Source organism: Nannobrachium achirus (assembly GCF_963921795.1).
Source record: "Nannobrachium achirus genome assembly, chromosome: 4".
Classification (NCBI taxonomy): domain Eukaryota; kingdom Metazoa; phylum Chordata; class Actinopteri; order Myctophiformes; family Myctophidae; genus Nannobrachium; species Nannobrachium achirus.
The window spans coordinates 26,986,148-27,006,051 of NC_137813.1; the positions used below are offsets into that span (position 1 = coordinate 26,986,148).

Below are 19,904 nucleotides of genomic sequence, written 5' to 3' on the forward strand. Positions count from 1 at the left end.
AAGCCCCCTTTGATGTGTCTATGTGTGCACGTGCCTGGTGGAAACTCCTGTTACTGAACAATCTATAAAAAAGATTATTATCAGAATAGAGCTTTCACTTTTTAACAAAACAAAAACAAAAGAGCAAATTAAATGGACTTGAACTGCACTGAGTGTCTCTTTCTGCCTCACAGACACTCAGCGATATCATATTTATTAGCTGTGCAATGCAAGCTCCTGAGCGTAACTCCTGAGAGATCCATTTGTACACTCGCAGAATTAGATTAGAGTGTGTCCTCAACCCGCCCCTTCACTGATGGAACTGCCTTCGTCTCTAGCGCGAGCCTGGCCCAAAAACCTGCTTCATAACCGGGCTTTGATGGTGCAAGAGCGCTCTGTGAAGTGGCGGAAAACAAACAAACAAACAAACAAACAAACACAGTGGCATATGGCTGCTGCTATTCCCCCAAAAATTATGAACTCTGTCTTATAGGGATGGGACGATATGAAAATTCATGTCACGATTATTGTGACAAAAATAGTCTGATTTACGATATTATCGCGATAATCTAAATATCCTCAACATCCATTATCCTGCGACGGAACATTTGCCAAATAATAGCGATCTACAACCTCACAACGTCTACAATGTCACAACGCGCCGAGTATTCAGAGCAGTGTGAATGTTGAGCTATTTCTCACTTTATCATTTGCTTACCTCATTGTTAAAAATGTTGTCCATCATCATATTTCTTTATCCTCGTCTGGTCTGGTCTGGTCTCCTTTCCTCTCCTCTCCTCTCCTCTCCTCTCCTCTCCTCTCCTCTCCTCTCCTCTACCTCCATAATGACATGTTCGTGGGTCTATACAAGTCCCAAATTCTCCCATGCAGCCCGTTCCATTGTGTCTGTGATCTGTAAATCCCTGGTGGGTGCATGCGTTCAGCGCACAGCTTCAGGGGTTAGAATGTATGCCAGCTCCTGCCCATGCTCTGGGGACAGCCGGTGTTTCCACCACACTGACCTTCTACACTCGCTAATTATATCCCTGGGACAGCAGGGTGTGTGTATGAGCTCGCACCTGTGTGTGTACTGTATACGTGTGTGTGTGTGTGTGTGTGTGTGTGTGTGTGTGTGTGTGTGTGTGTGTGTGTGTGTGTGTGTGTGTGTGTGTGTGTGTGTGTGTGTGTGTGTGTGTGTGTGTGTGTGTGTGTGTGTGTGCGTGCGTGTGCGCGTGTGTGTGTGTGTGTGTGAGGATAGGCCTACAATGCACTCTGCACGCATGCACAAACGCACAGCACGCACAGTGTACATTTCCCAGCTTGACGCATACGAGAGGTTCACTCACATGTATAAAGTTCATCAGTGCAAAGTTCAAAAGGACACAAAAACAACAACTTTAAAGCTCATCTTGTGAAACATCAGTGATGGCTTTCTCTTCCAATTTTAGAAAGAGAGAGGGGGGGGGGGGCTAGAGCGGAATACGCTACAGAACACGGAAAACTGTAAGATTACTGAAAGCTTGTATTGTAGATACGGAGATGGCTTTTAAACCTCCATAATGACAACCGCTAGCTGTTTCATGTGTGCGAGCGCTCTCCTATTCACATGTGTGTTCAAATCTGTGAATTACAAAAATGTCAAGCTTCAGATCTTTCCCTCGCTTTTCTTTTCTTCTTAAAATGCAAATGATAGCGTGTTCAAAGGTGCACTGTTATCATAAATGGCAGTTATAATCTCATCAAAAAAGACCTCACACGTCTCTTCAGATCTCCTTCGTCATTCTTAGACATATTTTACTGTTGCTGCAACGTCTCGGCTACAAAGCTTTCATCGCTGCATTCATTCATCTCAGACATTTAGCATTTTGGATTACTTTCATTTAACGACAGCATTCATTTTGGAAGAATATGTTTTTAAACTAAAGGTTGATACTATATCTGAAAGAGCCACTCTTCAAGTAAAATCCTCCAGGTTAATCTCTCCATTTGTAACTCGGATATCCATTTGTTGAGTTAAATTAGTTAAATGAATACTCCAAATTTCACAGTGTGGGTGAGCTGAAGAGGGAATTTCCTAGAGAGTCTATATGCAGTGTAATGTAAGATTGTAATGTAACATTTGCTTTGGCAATGTAAACGTATGTTTTCTCATGCCAATAAAGCTCCTTTGAATTCAATTGAAATTGTAAGCTCCACTCCAGTAGCTATCAAGCTATCAACACTCTGCCCTAAATGTGAAATCCAGCAATTGAACTGTGCAATTGACAGATTTTTTTTTTTTTCAATAATATTTTTTATTGATTTTCAAAGTTATGACAAAAAAGAAAAGACAAGACAGACAGACAGCTCAGCTCAGACACGTTGCAAAAGCAAAGGACACAGGTATCAATGTACATTTCTTTAGATTATATATACAGTATAACAATATAAATATAGAATTACACTCATATACATACATTATGTACACAAAATGAAAAACAAAACCACGGTGTTAAAGAGACAAAAAGTGATGTTCCTGTCTTATCCATCAAGGTTAGCAGCATCACTTCTGTTAAGAAACCCTATTGTCAAGGTCTCAGCTAACTGAGGACCAATAAAGCGTAAATATGGGTCCCAAATGTTATAGAAGGTATCGGTTGTAGAGCGCAGCAGGCAAGTCAGATATTCCAAAGGCATGCACTGCATGATAATTTTATCCCAGCCTCTCTTTTTTGGCGGTTTTTCATTTATCCAAGACAATAAAATATTTTTCCTCGCAGCATAGGTCAAAAGATTGAACAGACGTTTGTGGAACTTGTTGACAATCTTATTATCAGGAAGTCCCAGAATCAGACACAAAGGGTCAAGTTCAAGCTCTATATTAAAGATCTCATTCAGTTCTTGTACAATATCATACCAATAACGTTCAATCTTATGACATGACCATATGCAATGAATATAGTCTCCTTCTTCAGTCTTACACTTAAGGCAAAGGGGGGATAAATTAGCATTCATTTTATGGTGAAGGCTAGGTGAAATCTGTAATCTGTGTATGGTTCTTAACTGAATCGACCAGGCCCTATTACACACAGAAAGTTTTTTGGCATTTTCAAATATTTCAGACTGAAGACTGTAACAGGGAGAGCCCGGGGGCTCCCCTGAAAGCAGTGTGTAATACATTTCGGACAGGAGGTCCCCGACCACAGAAAAAAACAGCCTTAACCCTCACGATGTACACTTTTTATGTCACAGACAAGACAGTTAAGGTCCTCAAAAGATTCTTACGAGACTACCTGTCCTACTCTGTCCAGAGAAACGTACTGATGCTCACCACTAAAGACTAAAAATATGAAGTGTGAGCTTTTATCAGTAATGTAACAGCCGTGTGGAATTCAGATACTCACAGATGGGTATTGCTTCTAAAGAAGACAAAGTCAATTTATCCTTACAGCACTTTATTTATCCTTACCGAAAATGAGGCTTTTTGGAAGTTTAAAGCTTCCTTTTATTCACTCAGTGGTATTACACATGTGCATTTAAAAATACAAATGCAAATACAAAAATAATTGAAAAGAAATCAATCAGGATTTACCAATGCCTTAAATTAGGCTTGTTCTAAAATAATTCCAAATTTAGATTTAAAAGCAGGAGGTTCCATTAGATTTAGATAATTCCAAAAAAGTATAATATTTAACACCAAATAGGTTTAATCTCAAAATAGAGAAATGTACCTCTTTTAATGTAAGTCAATTTTACCTTCATCCATGTGGAACCAACTGCTTGAGATCTGACCAAGGTGCAAGAGAAGAATCCCCCAAAAAGAGCGCAAAAGGGGCAGAGGACCAACGGCAGGGCCTGAGCCCTCCGTGTCCTCCAAAAATCCCCCAAAAAGCCTAAAAGATGCTCTGGTGTGAGCCGTTATATACGATGGTTCGATCTCAGGGAAATTCCCCAGACATATGTATGTGTGCGTGTGTGCACGTAGGTGTGCACACTCACAAAAGGAGCTTATCTTGCATCTTTTTCAGACATGGACATATGCTGAGGTATGCAGAATGCGCTGATCAGTGATGAAAATAGACATGCATGTCTCGAAAATACAGGCTGTATGTTCCGTACACAGTGTATGTAGTTCAACCACAGGAAATTCATAACCACAAAGAGGCTTCAAAGGCTTGCAAAGTTTCCAGTGCACCTGCAGTCATTTCAACCAGTCAATATCGTTCCTTCTTTAACCAGGCCAAGTGATAATAATGAGCCTGTGAGTTGTTCAACATAAATTACGTTCTTTAACATTTTCACGATGTCCAACACCCTCTCTCGTACATTTATGTTGATCAAACCTAAAAGAACATGAACAAGACAACACCCCAAAAAGAACAAAATAGTTTGACAAAAAATCACCACGATTACAGCAAAGTAGCAAACAAAAGTCAAACAGCAGATTATAAAACAACTCTTTTACATTTTTCCCCCTTTTTCCTTTTCTTTTCTTTCTTTCTTTTTCTTTTTTTTCTTCTTTCTTTTTTGCTTTTTATGGAACACACAACAAAATAGAATGAATCACGCAAAACCAGAGCAGTATAATGATTGTCCTTCTTGATCCAAACCAGCCCATGTCAGTCCCATCCGACCGCATTTCAAGCCCCGGCAAAAGTCTATTCCTCTTTTTCTCCTCCATTCTTCATCAAAGTCACACAAAAAAAAAGACTTTGGCCCACGCGGCCTAAGTCTCACAGTGCTACCCCTGGCCATTTCGTGACCTTGCGGGATAGGGACCCCAAGTCACCCCCTTCAATGGGAGCCTTGGAGCCTTGACGTACCACAGGTAGGGACGAGGACCAGACTAACAGGCCCATGCTGACGCTGACTACCTCTCCACAGTCCTGCGGGTGCAGTGGTGTCCTAACCAGGACACAGTTTCTCAGACAGTTTCTCAGACAGTTTCTCAGACAGCGGTGCGATCATGGGTCGGATAGGAAGAGTTCATCGTCGTTGTTGGGCAGAACCCCTCACAAACATTGAGAGGAAGGTCTGGAGTGTTCATAGTTAGTGGACTGCTCCCGGATCTGGCCTTGGACCCCCTTGGTCTGGCAGGTCAGGCTCAGCCTGTAAAGTTGTGTTAATGTTCCAAATAAAAACATATGTGACTTTAAATGAAGTAGAAATATTTCTAGTTCAAATAAAACAGGAAAAAGGAAAATACATAATTCTTTTAGAATGAAGATTGTCACTCTATCCCTTTTTAATATAATTTAAAATACAAATTCAGTGTCAATCTACTTGAATGTATTATTCTTATGTTTTCCTTTACAATGGGGTGGTCAAGTTCATAAAGCAAAGTGATGTTAAAGTTAAAACAACAAAAACATATTTCAGTGTTCAGAATACTCAGCCAGTAGGGCAGACAGGTCGGTGTGTCTCTAGCGTGTCGCCCCTTACGACATGTATCAACTGCTTCTAGTAGCAGCGGTGCTCCTGCTATGACTCAGACATGCCGTAATCAACTCACACATAGATCAAACAAGCCATACATACGTACATACATACACATTATGGAATGCATTGTTAGAACTGAATGTAAAATAGAAATCAAAATCAAGCTATAATATAGATTATTATAATTTTCCTCATGTACGGATACTCTTGTTATATTAACCAATCATAAAGATAGTTAAGACAACATGAGTGACGATTTCTTAAAACATATTTATTTTTCTCTCCCTCTCTGGCTCATACTGAAGCCAGCATACAAAGTCAGTTAAAGAGCCAGTCTAATAATCTTCGGAAAATAATCCGGAAAATAAAAATAAATCCACACGGCTGTGTGAGATCTCTTATTTGAGATTTTTGAGATGTTCTTAATCTCTTTCGTAGGTTCTTGTATTTTAAGCGGGGAAAGATTAGACCATCAAACTCCAGATTATCATTTTAGTTCTAGCAGAGTTCAACCTGCTAAGTGCCCGGCTGTTTTAGATATGGTAGTTTGATGCGCTAAAGCTCTCGCCCGCCCCGCGTTAGGGCGCCATGAAGACTGTAACAGGGAGAGCCCGGGGGCTCCCCTGAAAGCAGTGTGTAATACATTTCGGACAGGAGGTCCCCGACCACAGAAAAAAACAGCCTTAACCCTCACGATGTACACTTTTTATGTCACAGACAAGACAGTTAAGGTCCTCAAAAGATTCTTACGAGACTACCTGTCCTACTCTGTCCAGAGAAACGTACTGATGCTCACCACTAAAGACTAAAAATATGAAGTGTGAGCTTTTATCAGTAATGTAACAGCCGTGTGGAATTCAGATACTCACAGATGGGTATTGCTTCTAAAGAAGACAAAGTCAATTTATCCTTACAGCACTTTATTTATCCTTACCGAAAATGAGGCTTTTTGGAAGTTTAAAGCTTCCTTTTATTCACTCAGTGGTATTACACATGTGCATTTAAAAATACAAATGCAAATACAAAAATAATTGAAAAGAAATCAATCAGGATTTACCAATGCCTTAAATTAGGCTTGTTCTAAAATAATTCCAAATTTAGATTTAAAAGCAGGAGGTTCCATTAGATTTAGATAATTCCAAAAAAGTATAATATTTAACACCAAATAGGTTTAATCTCAAAATAGAGAAATGTACCTCTTTTAATGTAAGTCAATTTTACCTTCATCCATGTGGAACCAACTGCTTGAGATCTGACCAAGGTGCAAGAGAAGAATCCCCCAAAAAGAGCGCAAAAGGGGCAGAGGACCAACGGCAGGGCCTGAGCCCTCCGTGTCCTCCAAAAATCCCCCAAAAAGCCTAAAAGATGCTCTGGTGTGAGCCGTTATATACGATGGTTCGATCTCAGGGAAATTCCCCAGACATATGTATGTGTGCGTGTGTGCACGTAGGTGTGCACACTCACAAAAGGAGCTTATCTTGCATCTTTTTCAGACATGGACATATGCTGAGGTATGCAGAATGCGCTGATCAGTGATGAAAATAGACATGCATGTCTCGAAAATACAGGCTGTATGTTCCGTACACAGTGTATGTAGTTCAACCACAGGAAATTCATAACCACAAAGAGGCTTCAAAGGCTTGCAAAGTTTCCAGTGCACCTGCAGTCATTTCAACCAGTCAATATCGTTCCTTCTTTAACCAGGCCAAGTGATAATAATGAGCCTGTGAGTTGTTCAACATAAATTACGTTCTTTAACATTTTCACGATGTCCAACAAGACCAAACATCGTCATCAATATCAACCCCAAGGTCTCTTTCCCATTTTCTCTTAGTATCTTGGGTATTAACCGTTGTATTAGACCTTAACATGCCATAGAGAGTGCTAATTGACAGATTGTTGATAGTATTGACATTGGTTCTGAGGAAGATATTCTATTTGTTATTATAATTGATTATATTGTTGTTGTCGGGTGGAAACCTTATATCTCCAAGTTTCAAACGTGTATGTTCTTTTGCAAAGTAAAGACCTGCTTCATCATACAAGGCCGTCGCCGTCGCACAAAAGTAGTGAAAACAGCAGATCTACAAGCACACAGCGCCTCACGCCGCGAGGCGCTGTGTGCTTGTAGATCTGCTGTTTTCACTAGTTTAAATCCTTTTTAAAATGATAAATACAAAACGAACGGTTTTGGACATACCAGGTTTTCACCTGACAACGACGATATGTAACATTATGTTGTTCATATTATGATATTCATCTATATGCATTATGATACATTATGATATTTGATAGCTTGTAAGAGTCTAGATGTTTCCACTAGGTCTGATAGCTATTGTTTTGGTAGAGCCTATCTTGCTATGGTTCAGCTCGTACTTGAGGCTTTGAGGCAGCAACAGTATAACTGTGATCTCTGACGTTAGCCTCCGGACAGAACTACCTTACCACTGACATGAGTGCATTTTACTTCTTCCCATGATATCATAAACCTAGAATATTGTTGTGTGTGTGTGTGTGTGTGTGTGTGTGTGTGTGTGTGTGTGTGTGTGTGTGTGTGTGTGTGTGTGTGTGTATATATATGTATATATATATATATATATATATATATGTCACGGTTTGTTAGAGAAACAGTACGGTCGAGAAACGGAGCACTCGCCGTGCAGCACGGGGCGGAACAAGCGGTCGCCCACAACAACGTCCTCCAGGCGGAGCCGCTCGATTGTCCACGACATTGCAAGCGGCGCGAAGGCCAGCGGACCTTGGTCCTGCTCTTCGCCCCCGAGCGCGGCCGGCGGAGCGCCGCGCGAGTTACGAAGCCGTGGTGAATGCAATCGTTATATTTATGCTCAGGCCGTAAGGCCTGGGCAAGCCCACGATAAACGCTCATAGTAAGCTAATGGCTAAGCTAATGGCTAAGCTAATGGCTAAACACCGCCCAGCTAGGCTAGTAAATAAAGAAAGAGAGTCGCAAACGAGTGACGTCAGCGCCTGCACTAGTGAATGGCTGTCTATGGGCTGTCGTCGCCATCTGGTGGTGATTAGTGTGTGGTGAACGACAAAACAAGCGCTCTTACTCTTACCGTCCTGAGTTACCTAAACATACTGTAACATATATATATATGTCTGCAAATCAGACACTCTGCTCTGCGCAGGCTGCCTCTCTCTCTCTCTCGCTTTCGCTCTCTCTCGCTTGCTCATTTCAGTGTCAGCTTGCGTTGCAACGCAAGCACTGCATGTTAAGCCATAGAAATTAAGGAATGCACGTACAGTCAACAATCAACCCATAAACAAACATTATACACTTGATTGAAGTTATTTATGAGGAGGAGATTTATGAGTGGAGACAGTAGGAAGAACACCACCAAAGCCTTTTCAACTCTCCCAAAGTTGCATAACATGCGCATGGACGCACTGTGTCACCACTCAACAGTGAGTAGATTTCATTCATTGCTGGCCAGATCAATCTATCAACCTTATGAAACAATTGCGCAGACCCCACTTTTAGACAATTTCTCATTATTATGTGTTGGCATGAAACATGATGCAACAGAAACACCTTGTGAAAGCAGCACATGCAGACACAGCCTGTGCGATTATAGTCCAATATAATTAATTCCCTTATGCAAGATGAAGCTGTACGTTTAGCCTACTACTCCTTTACATTCAATTCAGTCCCAACTATGCAGGCCTAATACTTGTGTTTGTGCACCTGCTTGTAATTTATGCATCAAAATGATTATGTCCGATATTTTTTTCAGATGTCCGGTAAATTTTAATGATGACGGTCACAGTGACCGTCAATTTAAAATCCTAGGCGATCTCTGATGCCATGCCATGCCCCATGCGTATATGAGCACGAGAACTGTGCGTCTATGTGCGTGTACTGTATGCATGTGCAGTATTGTATGTCAAGTCAAGTCATCTTTATTTAGAGCACATTTAAAAACAACAGGATGTGTGTGTGTGTGCCGTGCGCACACGTTTGTCAAGATGTCATACTGTACCAGACAGTGTTTTCCTTAACTCCAGTCCATACGTGGTTCGAGAGGATCAGCATCATGGTCATCCTGCTGAACTGTGTGACCCTGGGCATGTACCAGCCCTGCGAAAACATCGACTGCACGTCCGACCGCTGCCAGATACTGCAGGTGAGTTTGTGTGTGTGCGTGTGTGTGTGCGCGTGTGTGTGTGTGTGTGTCAACAACTTAAGCTCAAGTCTTGCTATGATATGATATGATATGATATGATATGATATAGTACTTTATTGTCAATCACTCTGAAATTTGTCTTGCGACACAGCAAGGCAACTTCTGGCTTCTGCACTGGTTGTTATCGATTCAAATTCAACTCGTTCTCGTCAAGTCAAGTCAAGTCAAGTCAAGTCAAGTCAAGTCAAGTCAAAGTCAATTCAGTTCAGTTCAATTCCGACCGATCCGATCAGTTGTATTCAATTCTATCCACTTATATTGTGTAGTTCACTGCCATGAAAAAAGCATTGTGACAACATTCTGAGGCAGGTAGAGAACAATGTGTACCGGTCCTTCTCTCTATCCTGTCTCTCCCCCCCCCCCCCCCCCCTCTCTCTCTCTCTCTCTCTCTCTCTCTCTCTCTCTCCCAGCCTCCCTCCCTCCCTCCCCTTTCCTCCTTCCAACCTGGTCTGTTTCTCTCACTCTCTCTCCCCCTCAGTGCCTTATGTCTATCTCTGTCCATCTCTCGCCACCTTCTCAACCTCGCTGCTACAGTAACAATTCCAAACCTGTCAAACTTGTCTTTCTCACATTTACTGGTCCATAACCTTTTTCCCTTTCCCCTCAAGCTCCCTTCTTCTTCTTCTTCTCCTCTCTCTCTCTCTCTCTCTCTCTCTCTCTCTCTCTCTCTCTCTGTCTCTCTCTGTCTCTCTCCGTCTCTAACAAGGCTGTTGTCTCCCCAGGTACTGTCAGTGGTCCTGCTCTGGTTGTTGCTAATGGTAACAGGAGGGATTTTGCTGACGGTGCTGAAAGTCAAGCCCGGTTTGTACTTTGTCGCACAGTGGTGTCACACGAAGAACAATAGCAGACCTACAAGCTCACAACGTGTCGCGTCTGCGACGAGCTGTGAGCTTGTAAGTCTGCTATATTAGGCGAGCGACGCCGTCTTGCGACAAATGCTAAATTGGGCTTGAGGCTGTTGCTCTCTCTGTAATAGTGAGCCTATGTGGGTCCTCTGGTGCAATCTCTCGTTGTCTAGTGCCATATGGAAGGAAGGAACACACACGCACGCACGCACACACGCACGCACACACACACACACACACACACACACACACACACACACACACACACACACACACACACACACACACACACACACACACACACACACACACACACACACACACACAAACTTATATTACCTGCAGTGGTGGACACAACAAAGTACAATTTTTCTTGAGTGCTACTGGGTTGCACTCTGTTTTTCAGGGCAAGGAGAGAGAGAGAGATAGAGAGCAAGGGACCCAAGCAGTGGGTCGAAACGGGCGGCAGTGTGCAAAACGTGATTGACATAACGTGAGGTTGATTTCTTTATTTACGTGCCCCGAAATTTGCTCCTATTCAGCCGAGAAAAAACGCAGCAGTGTGCAACGACCTTTAGTGCTGCCTTATTTTTCTGTTGGCAACCCCAGCCCTAAACCAATTGAGTTTAGAAACGTACAAATCACAGACAATATGAAAGGCTGACTGAAGAAGGCAGTCTGGTGGTGGCGACGACAAGGCACTATGATGAATCTATTCCCCGTTTTACTCAGAGCAGAGTCAGACAGAGATTGGACTGATGCAGCCAACGTTAGATTAGATGCGCAGCATGCCGGCTGCATTATTTATCAAAACAGCGTTTTAACAGCACAACACACCGCTCTACCCCATCGCTCACCCCACGCCATGGGCTCTGTGCTCTGGCATTGTTTGTCTGTGTGCGTACGTGCGTGTGTGCGTGCGTGCGTGTGCATGCCTGAGAGAGGTGAGTGCAGGTAACATACAGTACAGCTTTGCATTCTTGCTTCAAATGCACGAATAGGCACAGACTCGCAAATACGGTCATGCTCTGACAAGTGTAAACAGAGCATAGACAGTCCAGTCTCTCCTCTTAGTCAGCCTTCTTCCCCTGTTGTAAAATCCGTCACAAAAATGTATCCAACTCTCTCCAGCCTTTTCAGGTATAGGCCTATGTAAATCTTCCAGGAAGAGCTGTCACTGTTGGGCAGACACCTTGTATCTCCAAGTTTCAAATTTGTATGTTTTTTCACGAAGTAAAGCCCTGCGTCATCAGACAAGGTCGTCACACAAAAGTAGTGAAAACAGCAGATCTACAAGCACATAACGCCTCGCGGTGCGAGGCGTTGTGTGCTTGTAGATCGACTGTTTTCACTAGTTTAGTTAAAAACAATTAAATGATAAAAACGAACGGTTTTGGACATACAAGGTTTCCACCCGACAACGATGATATATTAGCACTAAAATCTGAGTGGTGCTAACTGCTCCTACATCCAGAATTGTTCGTTTAAAATCATGGACTATGTAAATTATGGAAGCCTCCTTGTGCGCTGTGAACTTTTTTGGATTCATCATTTGACTACAGATTAATGCTTTCATTGGTATGCTGCAAGACATTACTGTGAGTTTGCAGACTTTGCACAGAACATTTTGTTCATTTTGAGGTGCAAGCGCAGTATCATATTTGGACATAATGTATCGGCATTGTCGGTTGCAAACCTGGTATACCAAAAAACTTTACTTTTCAGAAAAAAAATAAAAAATAAACTGTGTTCCAATAATGACAAAATGTAGTTATTATAACTCTTTTTATTGGTTAAATATTTATAAAACCCACTTTGAACCTGCCGTCCGTATTTGTGGCATGTCATTACAGACAACAATGTAAAGAAAGTAGCAGATTCATAGGCTCACAGCAGGTTGTATCGCACACAGGCAAACACAAGCACGCTCAAAAGTAAATCACGCAAGCAATCACGATATACACGCAAAGTAACCAGCTCCTCTGCTTTCAGAGATATTGCGCTTTTAAATAAGAAATGGAGGCACAGACATCGTGAGGTTATCCACACTCATAGCGTGTTTGATGAATAATTCATGCTCTTTTGGCTGTGGGTGTGTTTGGCTGTTAAGTGTCCCTACGAGGAGTGAGGTTCTGTCTTAAGGGATCAGACTTTGAAACACAAACTTCCCCTCTGGAAAGTTTCTTTTAACCACTCGAACCCCAGCATTCATAATTCTGGGGAGAATATTCGCCAAAAGTAGTCGATCTACAAGCTTGTTGTGAGCTTGTAGATCGGCTATTTTTGGTAAAGAGCGTTGGTGTAGATTGGAAAAGACCGCGCCGCCAAGTACAGCTCGACTCAAAGGTCCATTCTAAGTATAGACGGTCTTAAGTGGATACAAAGAGACACAGAAAAAGCATGTGCACGCACGCACGCATACACGCAACACACACACACACACACACACACACACACACACACACACACACACACACACACACACACACACACACACACACACACACACACACACACACACACACACACACACACACACACACACAGCATACAAAAACAGAAATTACTCAAGTAAAGTAAAAGTACCTCATAATTGTACCCACTGCAAAAATGTACTTATTGTAGTTCCTTTCCACCACTGGCCATAGATCAATCGTTATTGTGCAAAGCTCCAGCAGTCTGCAGAATGTCAATGACATCTCTCCTCCCTCCCTGCGTTGTTCTCTTTGTGCCTCTTGTCTCTTGCCACCATCTATTTCTGACTTAGACAAAGAGGAGTCTGCACCTCCTCCTCCCCTGAAGAAACGTGAATAAATCTACAAATCTGTGAACGGCAATTTAGCTTACGCAGCGTAGCCTGTAACTACATCATTTCACTGCCATTCATCAGTGTTTGGTGCAAAAGCACGGTGTCTGTCCTCGCATCAAAGTTATCCATGGCTATCCGAGTGTGTTGCGAGTCAGTGATTTAGCGCCACATCAGTTTATAGGGGTCATTAGACTGCAGTTTAATGGCCGGCAGCAGAATAGCACAGCAGTGTTGAAACCTACATACTGTAGGAACATCCCTTTCTCAGTGTAATTGACTCCATTGCTTAGTGCCGTTCGGGGGCACCCCAGGGGTTTTCAAACATCTTCACTCAAATTTAGTAGACCCTAAAATCGACTTTTATTGGGATTTAGACGCTTATTTCAAATGATTCTAGGCCTCGAAATGAAAATGTCATTTGGTTCAATGTAATAATCTAAAAGTGATATAGAAACAAAAGTTAGAGTTGTCACTCTAGTTGTATTCTAATAATTCGAAATGAATTGACATTATGTAGCACACTGCGCACAAACTGTAACCCTACAGCATGCATGCATATTACTGTACAGAGTAGGTAAAGTAAGTTACTATGACACCAATCAGTGACCAACACAAGTTGTTTGTAAACATTTCAGTACACAAGAGCCTCTTCAGACGGTTACATGAAAGCGATGCTGAAATATTCATCATTATTAACGATGTGAGTTGAGTAAATCTGCATAATAATTATAATAAGAATCATGTGAAAGTGTTAGTCAGGTTGAAGTCATGAAGAGGTCATATACTTCATGTGGGACAAAAAACATCCTCCCTAAAAAAATACTTTTATTTTTTTTAATCTTTTGTCTTCAATCTGATGAAGAAGATTGCCTAAGCTTTGCGTTTATGATAAATTACAGTCATACTGTAGGCTAGGGGAAAAATGAAAAAATATGCTATGCTATTTTTCCTATTCTGATAGCGTCACCCTTTCCATGAATACACAATTTGAAATTGACATTCATTGAGTCTGTCGTTGTTTGTTTGGTCTACTGAGTAGACTTTAAAGCGATAAATAACAGACTTAATTGATGACCTGCGACCTAGCGTCTAGGTTATTAAACAGGCAGACGTGCTCTCTGCCTGCCCTGCTTCGTTGAATACCAAGACCCTAGAAGCTGTGGTGTCGAGAGGCAGCGGATTGGACCTGTGCGTGTAGGAGGAATCTGTAATGAGGGATGGAGTGCACAGTCACAGAACGGCTGCTGCAAAACAGCATTTTATCCCCAAACTATTACGTGCAGCTTTAGCTAGAGATCTGAAGGCAATTTACAATTACAATGGAGGCATTTAGCATATCGTCGTTGTCGGCTGGAAACCTTAAGTATGTCCAAAACCGTTTGTTTTGTATTTATAATTTTTAAAATGATTTAAACTAGTGAAAACAGCCGATCTACAAGCACACAACGCCTCGCACCGCGAGGCGTTGTGTGCTTGTAGATCAGCTGTTTTCACTACTTTTGTGCAATGGCCTTGTATGAAGAAGCAGTGCTTTACTTTTACTTTGTCGGCTGGAAACCGTTTGTTTTGTATTTATCATTTTAAAAATGATATCTAGTGAAAATAGCCGATCTACAAGCACACAGCGCCTCACATCGCTAGGCGATGTGTGCTTGTAGATCAGCCATTTTCACTAGTTTTGTGCGACAGTCTTGTATGATGAAGCAGGGCTTTACTTTACGAAAAAAAAAACATACACATTTGAAACTTGGAGATGCAAGGTTTCTGCCTGACAATGACGATATCGTCCCTGTCGGGGCGGCATCCTCGTACATCTCTTTTTGAAAGTTTGTACGTTTTACGTCATTAACTCTTATACTGCTTTGGACGTTCCTGTTCGCCCCAATTCTCAAGAGACCTCCGCGCCAATACGGCGCTCGTTCGCGTTCGTTCGTTTACCTTGTTGATGTCCTTAAGCTGATGAGGGGTCGCGCCGCCGTGTACTGTAAACACATTTTCCGCGGTGATGGTGTAAAAAATCCATTATGCGTTAACATCAACGGAGACCAATTCACTTCCTTGTTGATTTCTCTGGCTGTGAGGCTCTGTGGCCAGTGACTGGTCTGAATGCACGGCAACACATAACAGGCAAATTCACATTCATTCTCGCATGACGCCGCCCTCTGCTGCCTGGCAGACCAAAGTGCACTATTGCACAATAAAAAAATAAAAAATAAAATAAAATAAATAAATGTCTATCTATCTACTATAACGTCGCAAAGGTAAGCCGCTTTTTGATGGCACCAGACCCAATAAATAAATAAATAATCTGGCAGTAGGAGAGTTAAATGCTCTGCTCCATTTCCTGAAAGGTAACCGTTTTGGACAGACGAGGTTTCCACCCGACAGCAATGATATTCTGTTATCCAGAGTGACTTAAGCGAGATCAGAGCAATTGGCGCAAGCCAACGCACATAAAGTAGAGTGCAAAGAAAAACAGTGTACAGTATACTGTAGTGTATAGTGTATAGTGCTTCAAGAAAGTAGGATACCAGGTAAACATCAATCTGTCTAAACATGCTACCTGAATAAGATTCCTAGCATTGTCTGGTCAAGCAAACACTGATAACAGTAATAATATAAATAACATGTGAACAAGAAAGATGCAATTGGAAATTACAAGTTGTGGTTGCCGTGACGCGAGTCACACTTGCAAATGAATTCCGTCTTACCTTTTGAATTTTCCCCATTCAAGTCAATGAGGGAAAATAAATTCCCTAATAAATTAATGGCCATATATAGAGATCTCTGTGTCAGTCCTTCCTTGTCCCTTTTTTGTCCATATATGGAGATCCCTGATGTCATCAATATTCTACAGTCTATTCTAAAGGCGACAAGGAGTGATACAAGGAATGAGGAGTGCTAGAGTCTTGGGGTTGTGAGAGGGGTCGTTCCACAGCTTGGGAACCAGGAGGGAGTAGAGTCCAATCTGCTTGAAGTGTTGGCCAGGGTGTCCTATAGGGGAGGAAAGAACACACTTCCTGTGCGAGCACCGTGTCGGGGCGGACACCAGCATGACGTATAGCAAACACACTGTGTGGTTAATTCAGTAACTTTCCTCTCTCTCTGTCTGTCACCTTGTCTCTCTCTTGCTCTCTCGCTCTCCTCCTCCCCCTCACTCTCTCCTCGTCTCTGCCTTCATCTGTGCTTAGTCTTACATTTGTCCTTAATTACCGTGAGTTCCTTTGTTCCTGCTCCTTCTCTTCATAAGGCTCTCATTCGCATCCTTCTCTTGGTGCGGTGCGTTGTTCCATCTCGCCGCGTGGGAGGTTTGCACAGTATGTTCTCTGCTACAAATGCATGCACACGTGCACTACACACACACACACACACACACACACACACACACACACACACACACACACACACACACACACACACACACACACACACACACACACACACACACACACGTGCACTACACACACGCACGCACGCACGCACGCACGCATGCACGCACGCACGCACGCACGCACGCACGCACGCACGCACACACACACACACACACACACACACACACACACACACACACACAATCTGCATCTTGGTAATACATTACCATATTTGTTAGGCCTTCCTTATTTCGGTTGGTTATATTAATTCCCCCAACCCATAATATAACCTTAACTCTCTCCGCTATGCCTTAAGTCATAGTGAAAAATATACCAGTGAAAAATTATATCAAAAAGTACTTTTGTTAATTGAAAAAGTTACTTTTTAATTCTAAACCTAAAGTAAGCTCTAACTGTACCACAGCTTATTGGGAGTCATGGAGTTAGATTAACTGCTTAGTGCTTTCTGCTCATTGTTTTGTCCTCGTGGGGACATCATCTCTCTCTCTCTGTCACATTTTATTTATGTCCAAAAGGAAATGTATACAAGGACACATATTACGATGCAGCAAAGTTACAAACACAAAGTCAATGCAACAAGCATGTCATGTCACCCAGCCCTCCATGGGCACAAGCAGCAGTGTCTCCACATGGCGGCTGACAATCATAGCAGAGACAGCACAACACTCTGCCAGACCTCCTGCTTCGTTTCTTTGCATCCCAAGTTGTCGAAACCCACTCAACCCAACATCCAGCCTGTGGACATGTCTTGTCCCAGGTTGGACCACCAGAGGAAACAAAGTTCCCAGTCCACTCCCACACTGCTGCCCAGCATCAAATCGCTCTCCGTAGCTGCTCCCACAAACCGCCATGCAGGCCGCCATGCAGCATCTGTATACTCCATCGGTGAGCAGCGCCTTCTTGTATGCAAGCTTGCGATTGCAATGAAGCATGGGGAAATCTCGCTCTTTCGATGTGTCATTCCTTCGACAACCAGTGTAGGCAGGTTAGCTACTCACCCGTGTCACGGTTACTGAGGTTAGGGTTAGTGTTTGTGTTAGTTTTATGCATAGAAGTTAACATTCCGTCGAACAGATGCTATGTCGCAATATCGGCACGCTCCCATGAAGCACACAGTCCCCAGAAGTGGTTGAATGCATTTTAAATCTGCAACTACGCCTACTACATGAACGGTGGACATGCTGGGCCCCTGATTCAGCCCGGGAAAAAGAGTTGGAGAGGCCCTCATTGCACGCTATAGAGAGATCTCTCTCTATAGCGCTGCTGCTACTCAAAGATTTGTGACAAAGTGACAAGCCAGTGGGACAAATACATGAGTTATATTTCGTCGTTGTCAGGTGGAAACCTTGTATGTCCAAAACCGTTTGTTTAGTATTTATCATTTTAAAAATGATTTATAGTGAAAACAGCCGATCTACAAGCACACAACGCCTTGAGGCGTTGTGTTCTTGTAGATCTGCTGTTTTCACTACTTTTGTGCAACGGCCTTGTATGATGAAGCAGGGCTTTGCTTTGCGAAATAATGTACAAATTTGAAAGTTGCGGATACGAGGTTTCTGCCTGACAGTGACGATTTATTTTGTTGGCCGCCCAGCCCCCAAAATGGAACGAAGGCTGACATTTTATTTTTATTTTTTTCCTAATGGCCGGCCTGGACCGGCCGGGAATGAACCGGCCGTTCGGGAGTAGTCCCGCTTTTCCCAATGGCCAGCACGTCCCTGGTTACAAGGTCATGCCCAGGACACACATGCACACACAGTCCTCAGTGTCTCATTTAAGAGTGGACCCAGATGTACTCTCTCTGAGTTAAATTGACACTGATGATTTGACTGTGCAGTACACACAGGTGTCCATATCGTTCCATCAGCTACTCGCAGCAGCAGCAGCACAACAATAATGACGTCAGACAGAAGACAGATGGCACTGCATTCATGGGAACCATTAACATGATTCATGATTAGCCTTTTACTAATTGTCCTTAGTATAAATAACTGCCCATCGCGCTTTGATAAACACACACACGAACAAACACAAACACAAACACGCACACATGCACATCTGTCTCAGTGCTGTCTTTCAGTTTCAGTGTTTCTATCAAGCCAAATCGCTCCCATTCATCTTCTTCCTGAAGAGCCGACCTGCCAATCAGCTGACGGGGGCCGGGGAACTCAACCCTCATTTGTACGTTTTAAGCCAGGCAGCCGGCCTGTCAGAATAGACAGATAACCAGTGTCTCGAAGGCTACCGGGAGATTGGAAACAACATTCAGATAAATGAAGAGACTTTGTCAAGGTGTGGAGATGTTTGGTCTCATGAATAATACCTGCAGTAACATCCTCACGGCTCATTTCACTCTGAAAGTGAACCAAGCAGGGTCCATTTGGTTCATATACTCACTTAGTTTGCTCGTAGATGGTTTGCTTTCAGTGAAAAGACATGGCGTAGAAAGGAAAAGGGAGTCCTGGAGGGGGACCCGGCTGGTCAGTGAAGTGTAGGTTGTAAGTGCTTACTGCTTAACACTTAGGATTTTACTTTGTGCACATGACACCAATGAATATGTACAATGTCTTACTTTAATGTAAACATTAATCTCTGTCTGTCTCTTTTTCTGTCTTCTGTCTTTCTCTCTCTCTCTCTCTCTCTCTCTCTCTCTCTCTCTCTCTCTCTCTCTCTCTCTCTCTCTTTCCCAGATGTTTGATGCGTTCATCTACATCTTCTTTGCTCTGGAGATGGTGGTGAAGATGGTGGCCCTGGGGATCTTTGGGCGTCGTTGCTACCTGGGAGACACCTGGAACAGGCTGGATTTCTTCATCGTCATGACCGGGTAAGAGACAATAAGATCAAGTATCACTTTCAAGGTCTACATCTAAAAATACCATTGTCTTTTGATCTTGCATTTTACTTTTTTTTAGCCCCGTCGGGTTGATTTGTTGTTCATTTAATCCCAAACAATATATCTCTAAATCTAGTGGCTGGATTGAGACAGATTTTCCCCAGATTGAACACATATCCTCAGACCACTAAACCCTACTGGTTTTGTTGACCCCATGGCTTTTCCTCTAGCGCCACATTGGCCAATTAAGTTGTGGTGAGGCCAAGCACTAATACAGGGGCTGCTAGAAAGACTTTTTTTTTCTGTCCCTCAGGCAGGCAATGGTAGCTGGGAGGGAGCCAGTGTAGGAGTGTATATATACTGTAGACATGCTCTGTTGGGTTTTGATGCTATGTCAGCAGGCTGGTGAGTGGGTGTGGG

At 42.7% G+C, this 19,904-nt stretch overlaps 1 protein-coding gene across 1 annotated transcript in view; it reads left to right on the plus strand.

The window, feature by feature from the left end:
• cacna1ia (calcium voltage-gated channel subunit alpha1 Ia) overlaps window positions 1-19,904 on the plus strand; it is a gene marked incomplete at both ends in the record, with an annotated part of 282,782 nt that overhangs the window by 67,291 nt on the left and 195,587 nt on the right. The window contains 2 exons of the mRNA XM_080723189.1: window positions 9,427-9,545; window positions 19,342-19,475. Coding sequence (XP_080579315.1) covers window positions 9,427-9,545; window positions 19,342-19,475 — 253 coding nt within the window. The remainder of the gene's footprint in view (window positions 1-9,426; window positions 9,546-19,341; window positions 19,476-19,904) is intronic.